This window comes from Limulus polyphemus, unplaced genomic scaffold, assembly GCF_000517525.1.
Source record: "Limulus polyphemus unplaced genomic scaffold, Limulus_polyphemus-2.1.2 Scaffold506, whole genome shotgun sequence".
Lineage (NCBI taxonomy): Eukaryota > Metazoa > Arthropoda > Merostomata > Xiphosura > Limulidae > Limulus > Limulus polyphemus.
The window spans coordinates 253,380-271,128 of record NW_013666116.1 but is presented as its reverse complement, the minus strand read 5'-3'; the positions used below and the strand labels follow the sequence as shown (position 1 = coordinate 271,128).

Below are 17,749 nucleotides of genomic sequence, written 5' to 3'. Positions count from 1 at the left end.
TAAAAACAAACTAATCAAGAGTACTTGAAGTATTTGGACATTCACACCATGGTCTAGCGAAGTATTTGGACATTCACACTATGGTCTAGTGAAGTATTTGGACATTCACATTAAGGTATAGTGTTCCAGTTAACCTTGAAACTTTCAGTATCTCCGAAGAAATAGGAAAAACTAATAACTTCTTCTGAACGTTATAAGTCGTTTTCACACTATTGATAAAAAAACAAAAAACTTGTTAGAAGTAAATTTTATGGTTTGTAAAGTTCATGAAATATAATTTGGTTGTTGTTTCTTATTAAGCACAAAGCTATTCATAATTCTATCTGTGCTCTGCCCCCAAAGGCTATCGAAACCCGGTTTTTAGCGTAGTAAGTCCTCAGACATGCCGCTGTGCCACAGAGGGCCAAAATATAATTGAGTGTACGCTTTTAATGCTGTTACATCTGAATAATGTTCATATTTAAATAAAAGTATTTATTCGATTTGTCATAAAAAAGATCTGGTGGATAAATTCTGGTCCCAAAACTCTGAAATAAGCTAATCTGCTAGGAATATTTACACCTTTTGATCATGAGATATTGAATGCTGCCAATACACCATTACATCACTAGTTTAAGTTTTATAGTAATGTAGTCCCCCCTCTCTCTATTTATAATAGGAATGAAGGGTTAAGTTACCTGGTAACTTCTTAATAACGCGGAACTAATTAGCTGCACATAAAAACATCTTTTGATGGATAGCAAAGTGAAATTTAATGGGAATAGTGAAATCGTCAAACTAGAGATAGTAATAACCTAATAATCTAATAATCCATATGGAGTCGACTCGTGAAAATAGTTGCCGGAGAGTGTTTCCGTGATCGCCAAATGTTTGGCTAAAGATTTAATATAATTTATTGACAAGAAGTCAAGTTAATTTAAAACATGAGTGTCAGTCGAAAGGTATAACTGTAAATAATTAAAACTTTATTCAACAACAAAGTAAGATGGTTTGTCAGTTATAAAATAAATTTGTTTGAGGTTATCAAACGAAGCACAATACTTGAAAAACACGTGAATGGGAAATGAATTACAATAACACCAAATTATAGACAGACTACCTTAGTGCAACTTACATATTCCACATAAGTAGACACATTTATAAAAAGATACAGTTAATAATTCTGCTCTGCACAAAATGCACATGTATCTTGTAGCAGTAAATCACTGCTATGAACACGGGGTCATCTCGAGATACAACCCAAAGGGTTTACTAGGTGTTGAAAAATGCCAATATGACACATTACTTCATATAGGGAAAGAAACATGGCAATGTTACATTAATGTAATAGAATAAAACATTAACAGTTTTAATATTTTGCTTTCTTATAAAATATTGCTACACTTATAGCAGAGCTCAAACCCATTCATTTCTACGTAATAAATAGGTATTTATGACCTGCTTTTCGACAAGGTGTATCTTCATGGTCAATAATTCCAGAATTAATGTAACTCTCTAACGATTGCAAAACAAGCAGACTCATAGAATTACCTTTACTAAAACGTAAGTGAGGAATTTACATCCATGTTCTGGAGAAGGGTAGAAACCTATAGCTATACGTAAAGATGACATCGTTATCTTACAAAGAACCGTTTGGATATTATACTACTCAAAACATATAAACACATAAAGCAATACAGCTCGTAGAATAATATAAATCATAAAAAGCAGCCACAAATGAGACTATTTTGTAAAAGCTTTTGCTTTAAAGGATTTCACAGAAAAGCAGGCTATCCTGCGCCATGGTCTGGAGGCTCACTTGAGCATCCATGGGTAACAGTTCCACAGTTAACGGTTCGCCACGCTCCCTACGACAGCTCGGGCAGTTACAGACTGGACGTTCATCCACGGATTCCAATTCCTCTTCTGGGTAAGTCGTGTATGTGCTACCTCTGGCACCAGTCTCTCTGATTGCCAAAAGGCTTTCTCGCCTCAGTTTAGCCTCTTGATACTCATGTGCTCTACATGGGACGGTTTGGTTCACTGGTTTACCACATTTAGGGCAGATTCCTGGAGAATCTGACTTCTCTTCACCTTCATGATTCGACTTACCCCGCGGAAAAAATCTAAACTTCTAAACAGTAAACGAGAAACTTTTTTAGAAACATTTATCTAACAGAATGATTAAAAGTTTCTAACTCTATTCAATTGATGCTTACTATAGTCTGTGGATAAAAAGTTTTTTCTTGTGAGTTTAAAATGACTAATTACACTATTACTGATCATTATTCTAAATCCATTTGTTACATTAAAAGTTTAACATGATATATGTAAGCTTATACGAAAAATTGTTATAACGGCTCACGGTGGAAACTCTTTAATTTGGAGTTGATCTTTTAACATTTAACATGGTATATATAAGCTTATAAGAAAAAGTGGTATAACAACTCGCAATGGAAACTCTTTAATTTGGAACTGATCTTTTAACATTTAAGATGGTATATAAGCTTATAAGAAAAACCGGTATAATGGCTCACGGTAGAAACTCTTTAATTTGGAGCTGATCTTTTAACATTTAACATGGTATATATAAGCTGATAAGAAAAAGTGGTATAACAACTCGCAATGGAAACTCTTTAATTTGGAACTGATCTATTTCCATCTCCACTGAAACGTTTCTCAAGGGTTAGCAAACTGCCTGAAATTTATTAAGTTAAACTTTTAAATATTTTAAGGGTTCTGAAAAAACTAATGGGGATACAATTTACCCGTTTCTTTTTAATGCAAGAAGTTACACCTAATTTTAAAGAATCGTACAAATAAATGTTTAAACTATGTAATTAGAACAAACTATAAAATTCTCTAGGTAGAGGAGATCACGCTTTACTTAGCGGTTTACTTGTAAGATGGTCAAGAAAAAATAAACATAATACCTTCTTTGTTTTCTTCACTTCGGACTTTTCAAACACACAAACACAAAAATCGACCGTCTTATTGTGATCCTGGCTCATGATGAACCTGAATATTGAACAAACAATCAACATTAGTTCGTTAACTCTTGTTCGATTATCGAAATGGATTGGTTTGTTATAGATTTCGCGCAAAACTACACGAAGGCTATCTGCGCTAGCCGTCTCTAATTTAGCAGTGTAAGACTAGAGGGAAGGTAGCTAGTCATCACCACCCACCGCCAACTCTTGGGCTACTCTTTTACCAACGAATAGTGGGATTGACCGTCACATTATAACGCCCCCATGGCTGAAAGGGCGAGCATGTTTGGTGTGACGGGGATTCAAACCCGCGACCCTCAGATTGCGAGTCGAGCACATGCCGGGCCATCGAAATGGAACTGTTGCTTTTTTGCTGATGAACAGTTTGGAATTCGAGATTTGAAATTGTCACATATGACGCACTTGTGAGATTAGATATTTTTCACTGTAAGTGTAGAAGTTTTAAATATTATTTCGCTATCATTTGCACGCGTGTGTACATTCATTTAACGAGAGTTTCCTCATATTCAGCAAGTTGTAACCATGTTTCTATTAACTATTGGCACAAGTTCGTCTATAATAAGTCAATGCATTTTATCTGATATCATGTACTTAAGCATTGAAATAGAGAATGATATGCTATCATAAAATGTTTAAGATAATATGGAATGTAAGTAAATTTTCGGTTAGGCCAGTTTTATGGAACTTGTTTTCTAAATGTTACACATAAGTTTGGGTTTATCGAGTCTTGAAAACTAAAAGTTGGAATTTCACCGAACGGGAACAGTGTAAAAAGTGTTTTTATTAGACGTATATATTACATTAAGTATTGTATATGTCTCACCAGATTAAATATATTACATTAAGTATTGTATATGTCTCATCAGATTAAATATATTACATTAAGTATTGTATATGTCTCACCAGATTAAATATATTACATTAAGTATTGTATATGTCTCACCAGATTAAATATATTACATTAAGTATTGTATATGTCTCATCAGATAAATATATTACATTAAGTATTGTATATGTCTCACCAGATTAAATATATTACATTAAGTATTGTATATGTCTCACCAGATTAAATATATAACATTAAGTATTGTGTATGTCTCACCAGATTAACGTTTGAAAGTTATACTCGTTTGTATGTTCTCCTTTCAACTAAAAAACAGCAGAGCAAATCTTTGTTGAATTTAGTAAGTTTAATGTTTGCATTTCTTACTGACAGAACAACTAATAGTTATTTATTGAAAGGTTTCTTTTGCGCTTCATAAGCTTAGTGTTTAATCGTAACTGAACACGTTTTGCAATAAATCAAACACTAAACAGCTATAGCATTGCCTCAGAATATTCCCGTTGTTCTACCATGTACAAACGTCTCTTCATTCTCTTCACACACACACACACACACACACATATGTATATATATACATTAAGTCACTCAATTAGTTCTATGCGGTGAATTACGATTTTATTAATTAAGCTGATAAATATTGTATATTATAAGGGTATGCAGCAAAATTTATAATAAAAGTGTTGAGTATAGCTGTTTGCATTTTTATTATTGCCTTTTCAAGTGTGTCGATTGGTCATGTAATTTATAAAAATCTTACTCAATCAGAGTCGAAGTTCTAAAGGGTTCACTACGACGAGAGGAGTAAGTCAGAGTCAAAGTTCTAGAGGGTTTACCGTAGGTAGAGAGGGGAGCCAGAGTCAAAGATTTAAGAGATTCATTGCGAGGATAGAGGAGACCTAAGAACCTATCATTTTTTTTTTCAACTGGATATGCGTCACATCTTGCTTGTAGCTGTCGATCGTTACGCTTTTTTTTTATTTAATTGGTGTCATCTAATTTGTGGCCTAGTGAGGTAATCACAGCTAGTTACTAAGCGGTCCAGCAAAGCATGTAAGCATAATTTTTTATAAGGGGGTACTCGCTTAATTACTGAACATATATAAAGTTCTTGAAACAGCTTCGTTTTGAGTTTCGCGCAAAGCTACACGAGGGCTATCTACCCTAGCCGTCTCTAATTTAGCAGTGATAGTGTAGAGGGAAGGCAGCTACTCAACACTACCCACCACCAACTCGTGTGCTATTATTTTGCCAACGAATAGTGGGATTGACTGTCCCATTATAACGCTCTCACGGCTGATAGGGCGAGCATGTTCCGTGATAGGGATTCGAACTCACGACCCGCAGATTGCAAGTCAAGCGCCCTAACCACCAGGCCTGAAACAACTTTAGTTCGGAATAGTGCATTTATTATTGAGTACAATGTTTCTTCTCTAAAAGTGAGACATAAATATGTATGTATATAATATACACATAACGACGATGACAGTTTCATTATCTACTATAAAGAGTTCATTCATTCTTTCCTTCTATAGTGTTCACATTCTCCAGTTTTAGAGTAATCTTCGAGAGACCGCTTCATTCTGTTTGATAAGGTAACTAATACTAGGCTGCATCTTATGTTTTGTTGGTTTTACATCATTTTCAGTGACCCATTGTGTCAAACTATAAATATGGAGTGATAGGACAATATGGTATGTACACGTTACAAAGAGCAGGCAAAAATCTCTGACCCATCATGCTGCCCCCTAGTGGCTCATCAGTAGGTCTACATGCTTACGACGCTAAAAATGAGGTTTTAATACCTGTGGTGGGCAGAGCACATATAGCCCACTGTGTAGCTTTGTGCTTAACAACAATCAAACCAAAAGCATCGTGTTGAATATTGTTATAAGCTATATTTGTAATGTTGTAATTTGTTTGTTTGCTAGAGGGAGCTACATTAAGATCCAAAGGTTTAATCTGGAATACCAGGTAGTTTCTGGAAAGTTACACGACAGGATTTCTACTATATTTTAAAGTAGACTATAAATGCGGACGAGTCAGTCAATGAGCTAAGCAAGTAAGCTTGTAGAATGAATCATTCAGTATGTTTACGTGTTCTGATCAGTGTTAGCGATCGTGCATATTGAGTTACTTTTTACAATTAAATTTATTTTGACATTAGTCGTAGAGAAATTAATGTGGTGTAATATATCCTTAAGCCAAAATAGTTACAACAGTGTGCAAGTGAAGAAATATTATAAAAACATCAAGAGAGAAATAAACTAATTTGTTAAAGTTTTCAGTGATGACGTTTATTTTCAAAAGAACAACGTTACACCAATATTTTTTTTTTTTGCAAAATGACAAATCTGTGCTTGTGCGTTTACAATGTGCTTATCTTCGATTTTCATTTGCCCCTACTTGTGAACTATTATTAAAACTGCATTTGTTCATTGAAATACTTTCTGTAAGTATTTGCAGATCCGTACCGTGGGTAGTGCAGGCGGTGCGTTCGCACAGGGCGCCAACTCGAAGGGGGCACCGATCTTCCTATTGACTCACAAAGCGAACTTATGGGTTGGGGAGCGCCGAATTTGTTTGTTGCACAGGGCATCATCAAACATCGGTACGGCACTGAGTCTTTGTAATTTTTTCAGGTATTTTTTTTATTTAAAATAGCTCGCAAGTCTAATAAAAAAATTATTATTGTGATTTTTGTTATTTTTTCCTTACTAGTCAGAGAGTGATTAGTTGAGAAGCTTTCTGCTTATCGTATTAGTCTCGCTCAGGTCACAGAATGAGGAATTTTAATACTTTATAACCTTTTCGACATCAATTTAGGATTAGATAAGTCAGATTTTTAATTAGCACTGTTTGCAAGATCTCTATGGTTATGTGAGTCTATTTTCAATCTTCCAGAGATATGCGACGAAGTACACAAAATATAACATCGGTATCGTGAAGCAGACAATAACGGAAACAACTACTAATATGTTGACTTTAGTTTAAGACGGAAGTGACGTATATATATATATATTCGTACATAAATAAAATTCGTTCTTTTTACCATAACAATCACACAAAGAGAAATCTTTCATTATTTTCAGTTTTTAAAATTTAATGTTTAACTTGGAGATAGCTGTTTCTAGTTATAGTTTAGTGAATTTAAGGAAAATTCAAAAATCAAATATTATTACATTTGATAAGATTAAACATCAGACCCAGTAATCAAAGTATTATTGTTGTTTCGGTATGTGTTTACACGTGCCTACAAAACTATAACCTGAAATTTCTGCACTTTTATTAGGCCATTTATACATTTGTAAGCATAAATAACTTAATCAGTGTTTTCAAATTTAAGTAATTAAGTCTGCTGTTTGACATTTTTAACCTAATGCTCACGTTACTACTCAGTATTATATAACGCGCATGTGTTTGTCCATTTAATGTTTGTGGAATCTTATTACAGATACAAATCGACTAGGATCGAGTCTTCTACTTCTTCATATACTGCACTAAAGAAGGTATTCTGCCTGTAAAGCCTACACATTCATCCTTCAGTACAACATTTAATGCTGAAATTCGTTACTTACGAAAATTAAATATAAATATTCATTGCTATTAACTTTATTCGTTTTGAATACGATTCTCATAACGTGTATTTCACTCATTATTTCAGGAATGTTGGCATGCAGGAAAAAAACGACTTTACGGAATATTTTGCTAGTATCAATGAACTACTTCTATCCGAAGAACCACGAGCCCGGCACGGTGACAAACAGTAGATTTAAGAAATAAATATTCATATCTTCAATCACTTAGAGGATTGTGTTACATTATTTCTCGTCTGTAAATACTCAGTCTTTATCATTCTCTGCTATTCTGTAAGTCACTGTCGTTTTTATAACAAGCAGCAAGTTAAATTCTGATTCACTTTAGTAATTAAGACTAATTGATCGAAAGTTATACTGATACCCAAACAAGGTAATAAAACAAATTACTGTATGTTTAGCGATGTTATTAGAATGTGCTACAGAGATTAATAACTTGCGTAGGCTTAGTATATCTTGTTGTGTAACACTACGTTATGTATGAACCAAAAAACAACTTGTGTCAGACCTGCTCTAATTAAACCATATATAATAGTTATATTATTTCACCTAGCAGTTAATGATTTACAAGCACATTCTCTCCATGACGGTGATCGTTAATTTTATATTATTTCACTAACAGTTAATGATTTACAAGCACATTCTCTCCATGACGGTGATCGTTAATTTTATATTATTTCACCTATCAGTTAATGATTTACAAGCACATTCTCTCCATGACGGTGATCGTTAATTTTATATTATTTCACCTAGCAGTTAATGATTTACAAGCACATTCTCTCCATGACGGTGATCGTTAATTTTATATTATTTCACCTAACAGTTAATGATTTACAAGCACATTCTCTCCATGACGGTGATCGTTAATTTTATATTATTTCACCTAGCAGTTAATGATTTACAAGCACATTCTCTCCATGACGGTGATCGTTAATTTTATATTATTTACCTAGCAGTTAATGATTTACAAGCACATTCTCTCCATGACGGTGATCGTTAATTTTATATTATTTCACCTAGCAGTTAATGATTTACAAGCACATTCTCTCCATGACGGTGATCGTTAATTTTAAATTTTTAGGCGGTATTTTGAAACGTGATAAATTCTACTGCATAGCGTAGCTAATGATTTGTTCCGTGTGCGATTCAAGTTACTCAGTAAAATGTATCTTTTTTTCAGCTATCAAAGTAGATATTACTATAAAAATAAGAAACGCAAAATGATAAGTTTTAGCATAAGGTAGAAAATTTGCGGGTTATTACAATTATGTTTGTTTGTTTATATGTGTGTGGGAAGGAGCATCCTATATTAATTTACGTAAACTTGTTTGTCCACAAACTTCTCCCACAGTTTAGAGCTAGCAGGACCAGACTTGAGAAGGCCCGGGGGTGTCCTTGTCTAAATGGCGTAAACCCCTTTTCTGATTTAAGGTACCATTACCAAGTGGGACAAAAACACGCACGAAGGTCATCCAGGCATGACGGGGGTCTAGGAGTAGGTTTCAGGGTCGTCGAACCCGAACCTGGCATCGGATTTTGTGTTCCCGGCTCCATAACGGGGTTCCGGGGCAAACTATCAGGCCAAAACGTGACATACGTGCTCAGGTACCACGAGCGGATGTCCCAGTGGATTTTTTTCCCCAGTTACGGACTCTCTCCTTGGAGTAACTATAGAAGTCATTGAGATAATGGAGGACCTTTATAGGTATATAGGGCCTCTGAATCATTAAGTGGCCTTTGAGCCCCACCCTTTGAGAATGGGTATTTTATGTTAGTAAGTACGATGGGTCGATTATTTTATATTTTCTTTTTGAAGGTAGTTTTTTGTGTATTATAGATAGAAGATTAAAGCAGTTTTGGTTAAAGTTAAACATTCTAATCGTCACGTTTTTAATTAACATAATCAATAGGCGTGCGCTTTTATGGGTATTATACAAGTATATATTATTAACAATAAATTTGCTGCACCAAAATAAAAAAACAAATTTAACGACACCCCAGATTCTTATGGACATACACAATAATCACAAATATATTCAAAACAACGCAGTAATTTATAAAAGTGTCTGTTACTGAGCTTTAGTTTTAATAACACTTGTAAAACTTTGAACGGTTGGCGGTGGGTAGTGTTGACTAGCTTCCTACGATCTAGTCTGTCACATCAAAATTAGGAACGGCTAGCTCTGATAGCCCTCGAATAGCTTTGCACGAAATTCAGCAAACAAGCAAACACAGTGAGTGACACAGTTGCAAGCATGTGTTTTTCAGTGAGACATCCAGTTTTTGACCATGTTTATTATATTTTCTCTTAATCGAGGGCCTCTTCGATCCAGGAGACCCGGAGCAACTGCATCCATTGTTCTCCTATCCCCATCCCACTGTGGCCTTGTTTATTAAGTAGTTGAGCGTGACAAAATATAATTCACTCTTCAGCACTTAGTACACTTGGGGAATTAAAACAATAATTAAAAATTGTCGAATATTTATGTGCCTCTGCCCACCACGGGTATCAAAACCTGGATTCTAGCGTTTAAGTCCGCAAACATACCGCTGTGCCACTGGGGGCGCTAGAATGAGATAAAAAGTTATTAGATGGCATTTAAAATATCACAGAAAAACCTTATCTAATGTTTAATACGATAAAACAGATGGAACAGTTGGCAGTTATAACTTCATATTAGGTCATTGCTAAACATCCGATGTACAAATATGCCACATAATGTAACTTTCTGGTCAACATTAGATTAGAGTAATATACGTCCTTCGTCTGAAAGGTAATAAATACATAACACGAGATAACACTAATGTATGTAATTTTTCAAAGGTACAGAACAGGGTTGTTTATTAATGTAAAACAAAGTTCTCATTATAACAATGGCCACTGCATGGTGAATATCAAACTATATATATATCAAGATCAATATTTGTTTATTTTCCTTTGTAATTATGTGTTAAAACAAAGGATGATGGTTAATGTTTATTCAGTGTTGCAACACAGTGATCAGGACTATCTTCGATAGTGCAGGATGTGATTTAACGGTTTTCTTGCAGGTCTGTGAATCCGAGGGGCCATGGTTCGCAACTTGTTTCAACAGAAATGCGCTCTGCACTTTGGGGCAGTGAATGCCTTATAAGATATACAGACAAATCTCACTATTTGACTAGAGTCGCCCAAACTTGGCGGAAGATGCTGCTGATTAGCTGCCTTTTCTCTACTTTATCAGTTCAAAATTAGGGACGGTTATCGAATATAGCCCTTGTGTATATTTGTGTGAATATTCTTAGCAAACAAGAAAACGACCTCTTCTGGAATAATTACGCTAGGACTTGTTTAAGTTATAGATAATGTCACATTAACTTTTAGAAACAAATTGTTAGACCATAAAACTGAGTATCACTCCAAGTATGCTTTCTTCATTAGTTTGTAACTATTTCTTATGTTCAGATGCTGTTTTGGTTTGTTTGTTTGTAGTTAAACACAAAGTTACAAAATGAGCTGTCTGAGTTTTCCCACTACGGGCATCGAAACCCATTTTTTAGCGTTTTAAGCCTACAGACTTACCGCTGTGCCACTGGGACGCTGCTATTTAAGCTTATTGAGTTAGGCTATTGAGGCTGCTCCTTTAATCAGTAGTAACGTTCTTATAGCATAGAATATCAATTTTTGTTTTTAACCTAGACCATTGGTAAACATTAATTCGTTACAAAGTTCTTATAGCAATAACAAACATTGCTAAACAATAACCATAACAAAGTTTTTGTTAACATTAAAATTCTTGAACCTTGAGCTATTACAAAGTTCTTATGATGGAAAAACATAGGTGAAAATTAATCTATAACTGGGTTTTTAACATCTAATATTCCTGAACATTAATATATAACTGAGTTTTATTAACATTGAACATACTTGAATATTAATCTATAACACTAAACATTACCGAAGACTAATCTGTAATTGAAAGTTATTAATACTAAATATTGCTGAACATTAATATATAAATGAGATTTATCAACATCAAACATCACTGAACATTAACCTATAATTGAGATTTATTAACATTAAACATCACTGAACATTAATCTATAATTGAGATTTATTAACATTAAACATTACCGAAAACCAATCTATAATTGAAAGTTATTAATACTAAATATTGCTGAACATTAATATATATAAATGAGATTTATCAACATAAAACATCACTGAACATTAATCTATAATTGAGATTTATCAACATAAAACAAATATGAACATTAATCTATAATTGAGATTTATTAACATTAAACATCACTGAACATTAATCTATAAATGAGATTTATCAACATAAAACATCATTGAACATTAATCTATAATTGAGGTTTATTAACATTAAACATTCTTCTTCCTCGTAACGACTAGTTTGGGGTCGGTTGGTAATTTTGTAAGCCAAGAATTTTTACATCCGGATGGCCTGCCCAGTCGACAATCATAAAGGACTAGCAAATTTAGCGACCTTCAGATTGCTGTTCGAGCGACCTGACCACCAGGACATATCAGGCCCTTATTAACATTAAAAATTAATCTGTAACTGAGTTCTATTAACATTGGACATAGTGATACATTAGTCTATAATTGATATTTATTAACATTAAACATTGCTGAGCATTAATCTGTAACTGAGTTTTATTAACAATAAACATTACTAAATATTAATTTATAATAAAGCTCTTAACAGAAAAACATACTTGATCATTAATCTATTATAAAGTTTTTATAACAGAAAAACATACCTGAACTGATTTTTATTAATATTAGCCACTGCTGAACATTAAATATATTTGACTGATATTTATTAACACTAAACATTGCTGAACATTAATCTATATTAAAGTTCTTAACAGAAAAAAAAAACATCACTGGACATGAATTTATAACTCAGTTTTATTAACACTAAACATTATTGAATATTATTGTATTAAAAAGTTTTTATAAAATATTTGAACATTAACCTATGACCGAATTTTATCAACAATAAACATAGCAAAACATTAATCTATTATAGAGTTTCTATAACAGAGCTGAACATATAAATAACCGAGTTTTATTAACGTTGAACACAGCAGAACATTAATCTATAACTGTGTTTTATCAATACTAAACATTGCTTAACATTAATCTATTAGAAATTTCTTGGGGTCCAGGACAATAAAGATCATTAATCCAATCCATAACTAAGTTTTTGTACACAATAAAACACAGAATATTGTTTAACATTATCCTAAAAAGTAATAAACCTAGTTTAACTTATTCTACAACAAAAACTCTTCTTCTTCCTGGCGCCAGGAATAACTTAATCATGACAATACCACCTTGCGTGTAGCCGATCGATTGCTCTTATCAACTTAGGCAGTTTGTTTGCTCGTATCATTTCGGTAAGGACACTTTCATAAAACGCCATTCTACGTACTCGACACTTTTCTGATGGGTTAAGTGAATTCTGTGCTTTCACTTAATTCAGTTCTTCCATCACATTTTAAAATAAAAAACGAAAGAAACTGTTTATATTTTCCAAATACCTTTATTTCAACAAAGTTTCACGAAACAGGAGATTTCAAGTAAACAGATGCGAATATTCCAACTGATCGTTTGGACAGCTACTTCCTGTCATTTTATATAAAAGATAACATTCTTTACTATCGGATATACCAGGGAGTAAACTACCAATCTTCCGCTTTTAAAGACAGTTCGAATAATGCCCTGATTGTGGTTTGAATATCTGACTTAGGGCTTACTTTAATTTAAATATGACTTAGAAACTGTTTCAATCAAACAGTTTCTGAAAAGAAGGAAACATTTCAAAACCACAAACGATCTTGAAATGTATGATCGAGATCGCAAAAAAAAAAATCAACTACATCCTATGTTAATACTTTTACTTACTTCTTTTATGGCGTTTGTATAGGCTATTCATACTTAGTAAGTAGGTAAAGATGAATATAAATATACACGCATTTATGATTCAGATGATACACGTACAAATAAATGTAAAATTTCAGTGGTTTCAGGGCATGAAACCTCGTGATTCTGACTTTAAAACTCCATCGGTTTCAATACAAACAAACTAGCATCTCTGCCTTTGATGTAGATAATAATGGTCTCACGTTCAGTAACAAATTAGATTCCCCTTTGTTTGTTTTAGAATTCGTGGAAAAGTACACAAAGGGTTATATGTGCTTAGTAGTCCCTGATTTGGATTTGACAGGCTAGTGGGAAGACAGCTAATCAACAATTCAAACCGTCAACTCTTTGACTAATGTTGTCTCATCGATTTGACCATCACTTTTCATAGCGAACACACACAATCCCATAGTCCGGAGTGCGTTTTTGCGGCAAAGGGTCGCGATCAAAGATTTCACAGTCCCCACGCTAACTACTTTTATCTTGAATCCGTAATTTCTAGCAATTTTATGATTAATATATTTGTGTTAATATGTACTTATCCACGTGTTTATTTATGCACGTATTATATAACCTTATTCACTTTTAAAAAAAAGAAGGTCTACCTACCGAAAAGGCTCAGCCCAGCAGGTTTCTTATTTTGTGATTTATCTATTTTTGGTTTATTTCGCGTGGAGTATCATGAAACGGTCTCTTGACTCATATCAACGTCAACAAGACGTATATTTTAAGGCCAGTTTAGTATCTAGTAGTAGTAGATTTGTTATTGCAATTTGCAGTTTTTTGTCCGCTTACGACGAATATATTCAACCGAAGCAAAGTTTGAAATCACAGAGCAAAAGCGTCCCGGTTAAGCCATTTATTTATAATTTACCATTTTTGGTGACTTAAGTTTTTCCCAATTTTTTATTTTCCATTTAATTTTCCAACAGCAGTATTTGCATGAATAATAAAAAATGTTGGAACAGGTTGAACCATCGGTGAAAAGATAGGTTAAGTTTATGTACCATATTACCCCGTTTAATCGTTATTCACTGTTCTTTACTTATATTCGTTTGTTTTCGTCATAAATTAGACGATGAATTATTTCGTATTTATTCTGTGGCGAATAATTCATGTGCTGAAAATGAACAAGCGAGATCATTAACGTATCCCTGAAAGTAAAATGGCGGAAAAAGAACCTGTGTACTGAGGTGTGAATATTTCCGATTAATTTCCGGCGTTTTCCGTCCATCCTGTTTTAAACTTCGTAAAGTTTGTGTACTTAAACGTTTTAAATATCCGGTTCATGGAAGTTTCATGTATAATTAACAGCGGTTGTTGAATAATGATACTTGCATTATTTTATTGGATATGGTTTATAGAACTAAAGAAGAATGGTATTACTATTAGGATAAGCAATACACAAATACGTATAATTTTTTAAAAATTTATTAGGTTGTACTTGTAGTAATTTTTATGCATATTGAGGCATACGTTATGTCAAAATGTGTAGTCTCAGTTGATTTACGTTTTTTAAAGATTATTGGATATTACATTTGTTTCGCAGTATTTCCAATACACCTATGACAGATGGTCTGATCATTAACATGATTTATGATCATGTTTTAGTAATTCAAATATGTCAGCTTAAATAAATAGCTCATTACGTCAACAGCAAGTAAAGAAATCTGCCCATTAATTAAAAATTTTAAGACGTACCCTGACTCGTTTGGTGTATGGAAGATCAGGATTTGAGTCCTAGTCACCACAAAATATAGAATACGGAAGAATTCGGCGCCTATTTACGACGAAAACAAAATAATAAAAAAATTGAGTTCAATGAAAGATGAATAAACGGGGTAAATAAACAGAAACCTACCTCTTCCAGCCTCTCTCACCGCACAAATGCTATGTGTGCTTCCAAGGTATCGAAACCCTGATTTTAGCGTTATAGTTTTATCATTCCTTCATGGGGCATGAAAAGAAATGACACGTAACTTTTCACTGTGGTAGGAACTTTTCACAAACAAGCAAAATAAAATCAGATTAAAATTAAGAAATCAAAATTATATTCTAAAACAAAAACACATTTAAATTAAGAAAATCTAAATTACGCTAAAAATTCCAAATTAAATAAGGAAACTAGTTTGAAATAAACAAAACAAAATAAATTGATGACTATATTGTTACGCCTCCGTTCGTTAGTTAATTTTCCGTAAAATATCTTTCCGAAGAAACTATAGTGATACAAGTCCTTTCTTAAATAAAACTGGTTTATTCTTTCTGAATACAACTTTGCAATACACTTAATTTCCCACAGTCACGCTATAACAAACGCTATAATTCACAACGAACGTCTCACGTGCTCGACTCAACAATACGTCTCTCTCTGTCCGCAGTTCAATTACACATTGTTGCCGTCAGTTCTTGGCGGCTTATATACAAAAATACCGCATATCTAGTAACCTCTCGAGGTTTCATGAACGTTCTAGAAAAGTATGACGTGTTACAAGTGTCACGTGACCTCCGCTGTCGTAGCAATATATACAGGTTTCAGTAAGTAATAATGGCTTAGTCCAAGATATATTTTCAACTGTTTAATTCCGTTTAAAAACAACTGTGAAGTTTAACTGTGTTTACCTAATAGTCGTGCCAAAATATGTAGGTAAAATAAATAGATGAAATATTAATGCTGTCAATCAACAAACTATTTTGTTGTGAAACGGTGGTAGTTATTTTAAGCATTCTAGCAAACTGTCATGCAAACGAGATTAATTTTGGAGTTTCTCTTAATAACTATACAAATTTACTAACAATGTTTTAATGTAACTTTTGTATAGTGGGGCGCAAGTGAAAATAACTCTAGCGCACGAACGATGTTTAATTGGGAATAACTTATAAATGAAAAAAAAATCCGTATTTTGAGGAAGAATATTGCTGTAATCTATATTTTTTAATGTTTCATTTTAGATGTTAACTAGAGGGCCATGACGTTAAAGAGGCTTAGAATACCTAGAATGTTTTAAATGAAGTCACGAAAATCTAGTAACTTCAATGAATATTTCAGTAGAAGTGGGACATAAGTTTTACATACATATATGTGTTAGTAGCGTGAAGTAGTGGTGAAATGTGAGAATGCCTAGTAGTTGTTGATCGAGTAAGAGTTAATAAGGAAGTTAGTTAGTTTTCAGTTGGTAGAGTGAAGTATTTGGATCAGTGTTAGTTATCGTGTATGTTCAGTTACTTGATACGATTAACTGTGAAATTGTACAAGTAAGTTTATTTTTACGTTAATTGTAGTATCATTAGCGAGATATTTCCGTTTAATTGTTATTTGTAAATTTAGGTTTACAAGTATAACTGAGTACAAATAACTGATAGTAGCCAGTGTTAAGGAAGAAATAAACTAATTTATTTCGTTACGTGGATTGGGCTTCCAATTATTTTCAACAACTAATTTAAAAGAACCAGCCCGACGAAAGAACAGAGTTACAATGCTAATAAAATAAATGTATATTCACTTCAGTCTTGGTTTGTTTTTTTAATTTCCCGCAAAGCTACACCAAGGCTATCTGCGCTAGCCGTCCCTAATTTAGCAGTGATAGACTAGAGGGAAGGCAGCTAGTCATCATCACCCACCACCAACTCTTGAGCTACTCTTTTACCAACGAATAGTGGGATTGACCGTCACATTATAACGCCCCCACGGCCGAAAGGGCGAGCATATTTGGTATGATGGGGGATTCGAAACCGCGACCTTCAGATTGTGAGTCAAGCGCCCTAACCACCTGGCCTACTCCAGTCTTTGCAAACAAAAGTAATTGCACATTTAAAGGTGGAAACTTGTGCATGTAAAAACGTTATGATTGCGGAATAAAAAATAGCAGAAAAATTAGATGAATCGTTATTTTACCAAACGACTAAGTAATTTTCCTGTAGTTTATTTGAAATATTTATAGTTTTGAGGCTTATACTTTATTTATCAGTACTAAATACCTATTATTTGAAATATTTATAGTTTTGAGGCTTATACTTTATTTATCAGTACTAAATACCTATTCATTAAATGCTTTCAAAATTTAAACTTTATGTATGAAGCAAAGAAAACATTAACCATTCGTATAAACATAAAAACATGTTTGTTTAAGTTCCAGAAAGATGAAATGCGAAAACAATTTGGTTTTTAGAGGGAAAAGACCTAATCTTTTGTCGAAATAAATCTACCTAAGAAAAAGTTTGTTATAAAAATATCATATGACTGAAATAAGGTGTATCACTTCTGGTCTATCATTTCAAAATTAGGGACGTCTAAGTGAAGATAACCCTTTGTAGTTTTACGTGAAATCCTGAAACAGTGTTATTTTGTTTGATAATAAACACGAAGCTATACAATGGGCTATAT

The 17,749-nt window shown here is 33.4% G+C and overlaps 1 protein-coding gene across 1 annotated transcript; it reads right to left on the bottom strand.

Annotated features, from left to right (window-relative positions):
* Positions 1–998: 998 nt before the first annotated feature.
* LOC111085607 lies at positions 999–15,145 on the bottom strand. Its single transcript, XM_022385008.1, has 3 exons — positions 15,067–15,145; positions 2,913–2,997; positions 999–2,113 (listed from the first exon to the last, which is right to left on the bottom strand). Exons 2-3 carry the CDS (start codon positions 2,988–2,990, stop codon positions 1,745–1,747), a joined length of 447 nt encoding a protein of 148 aa, XP_022240716.1. The 5' UTR covers positions 2,991–2,997; positions 15,067–15,145; the 3' UTR covers positions 999–1,744.
* Positions 15,146–17,749: the final 2,604 nt, after the last annotated feature.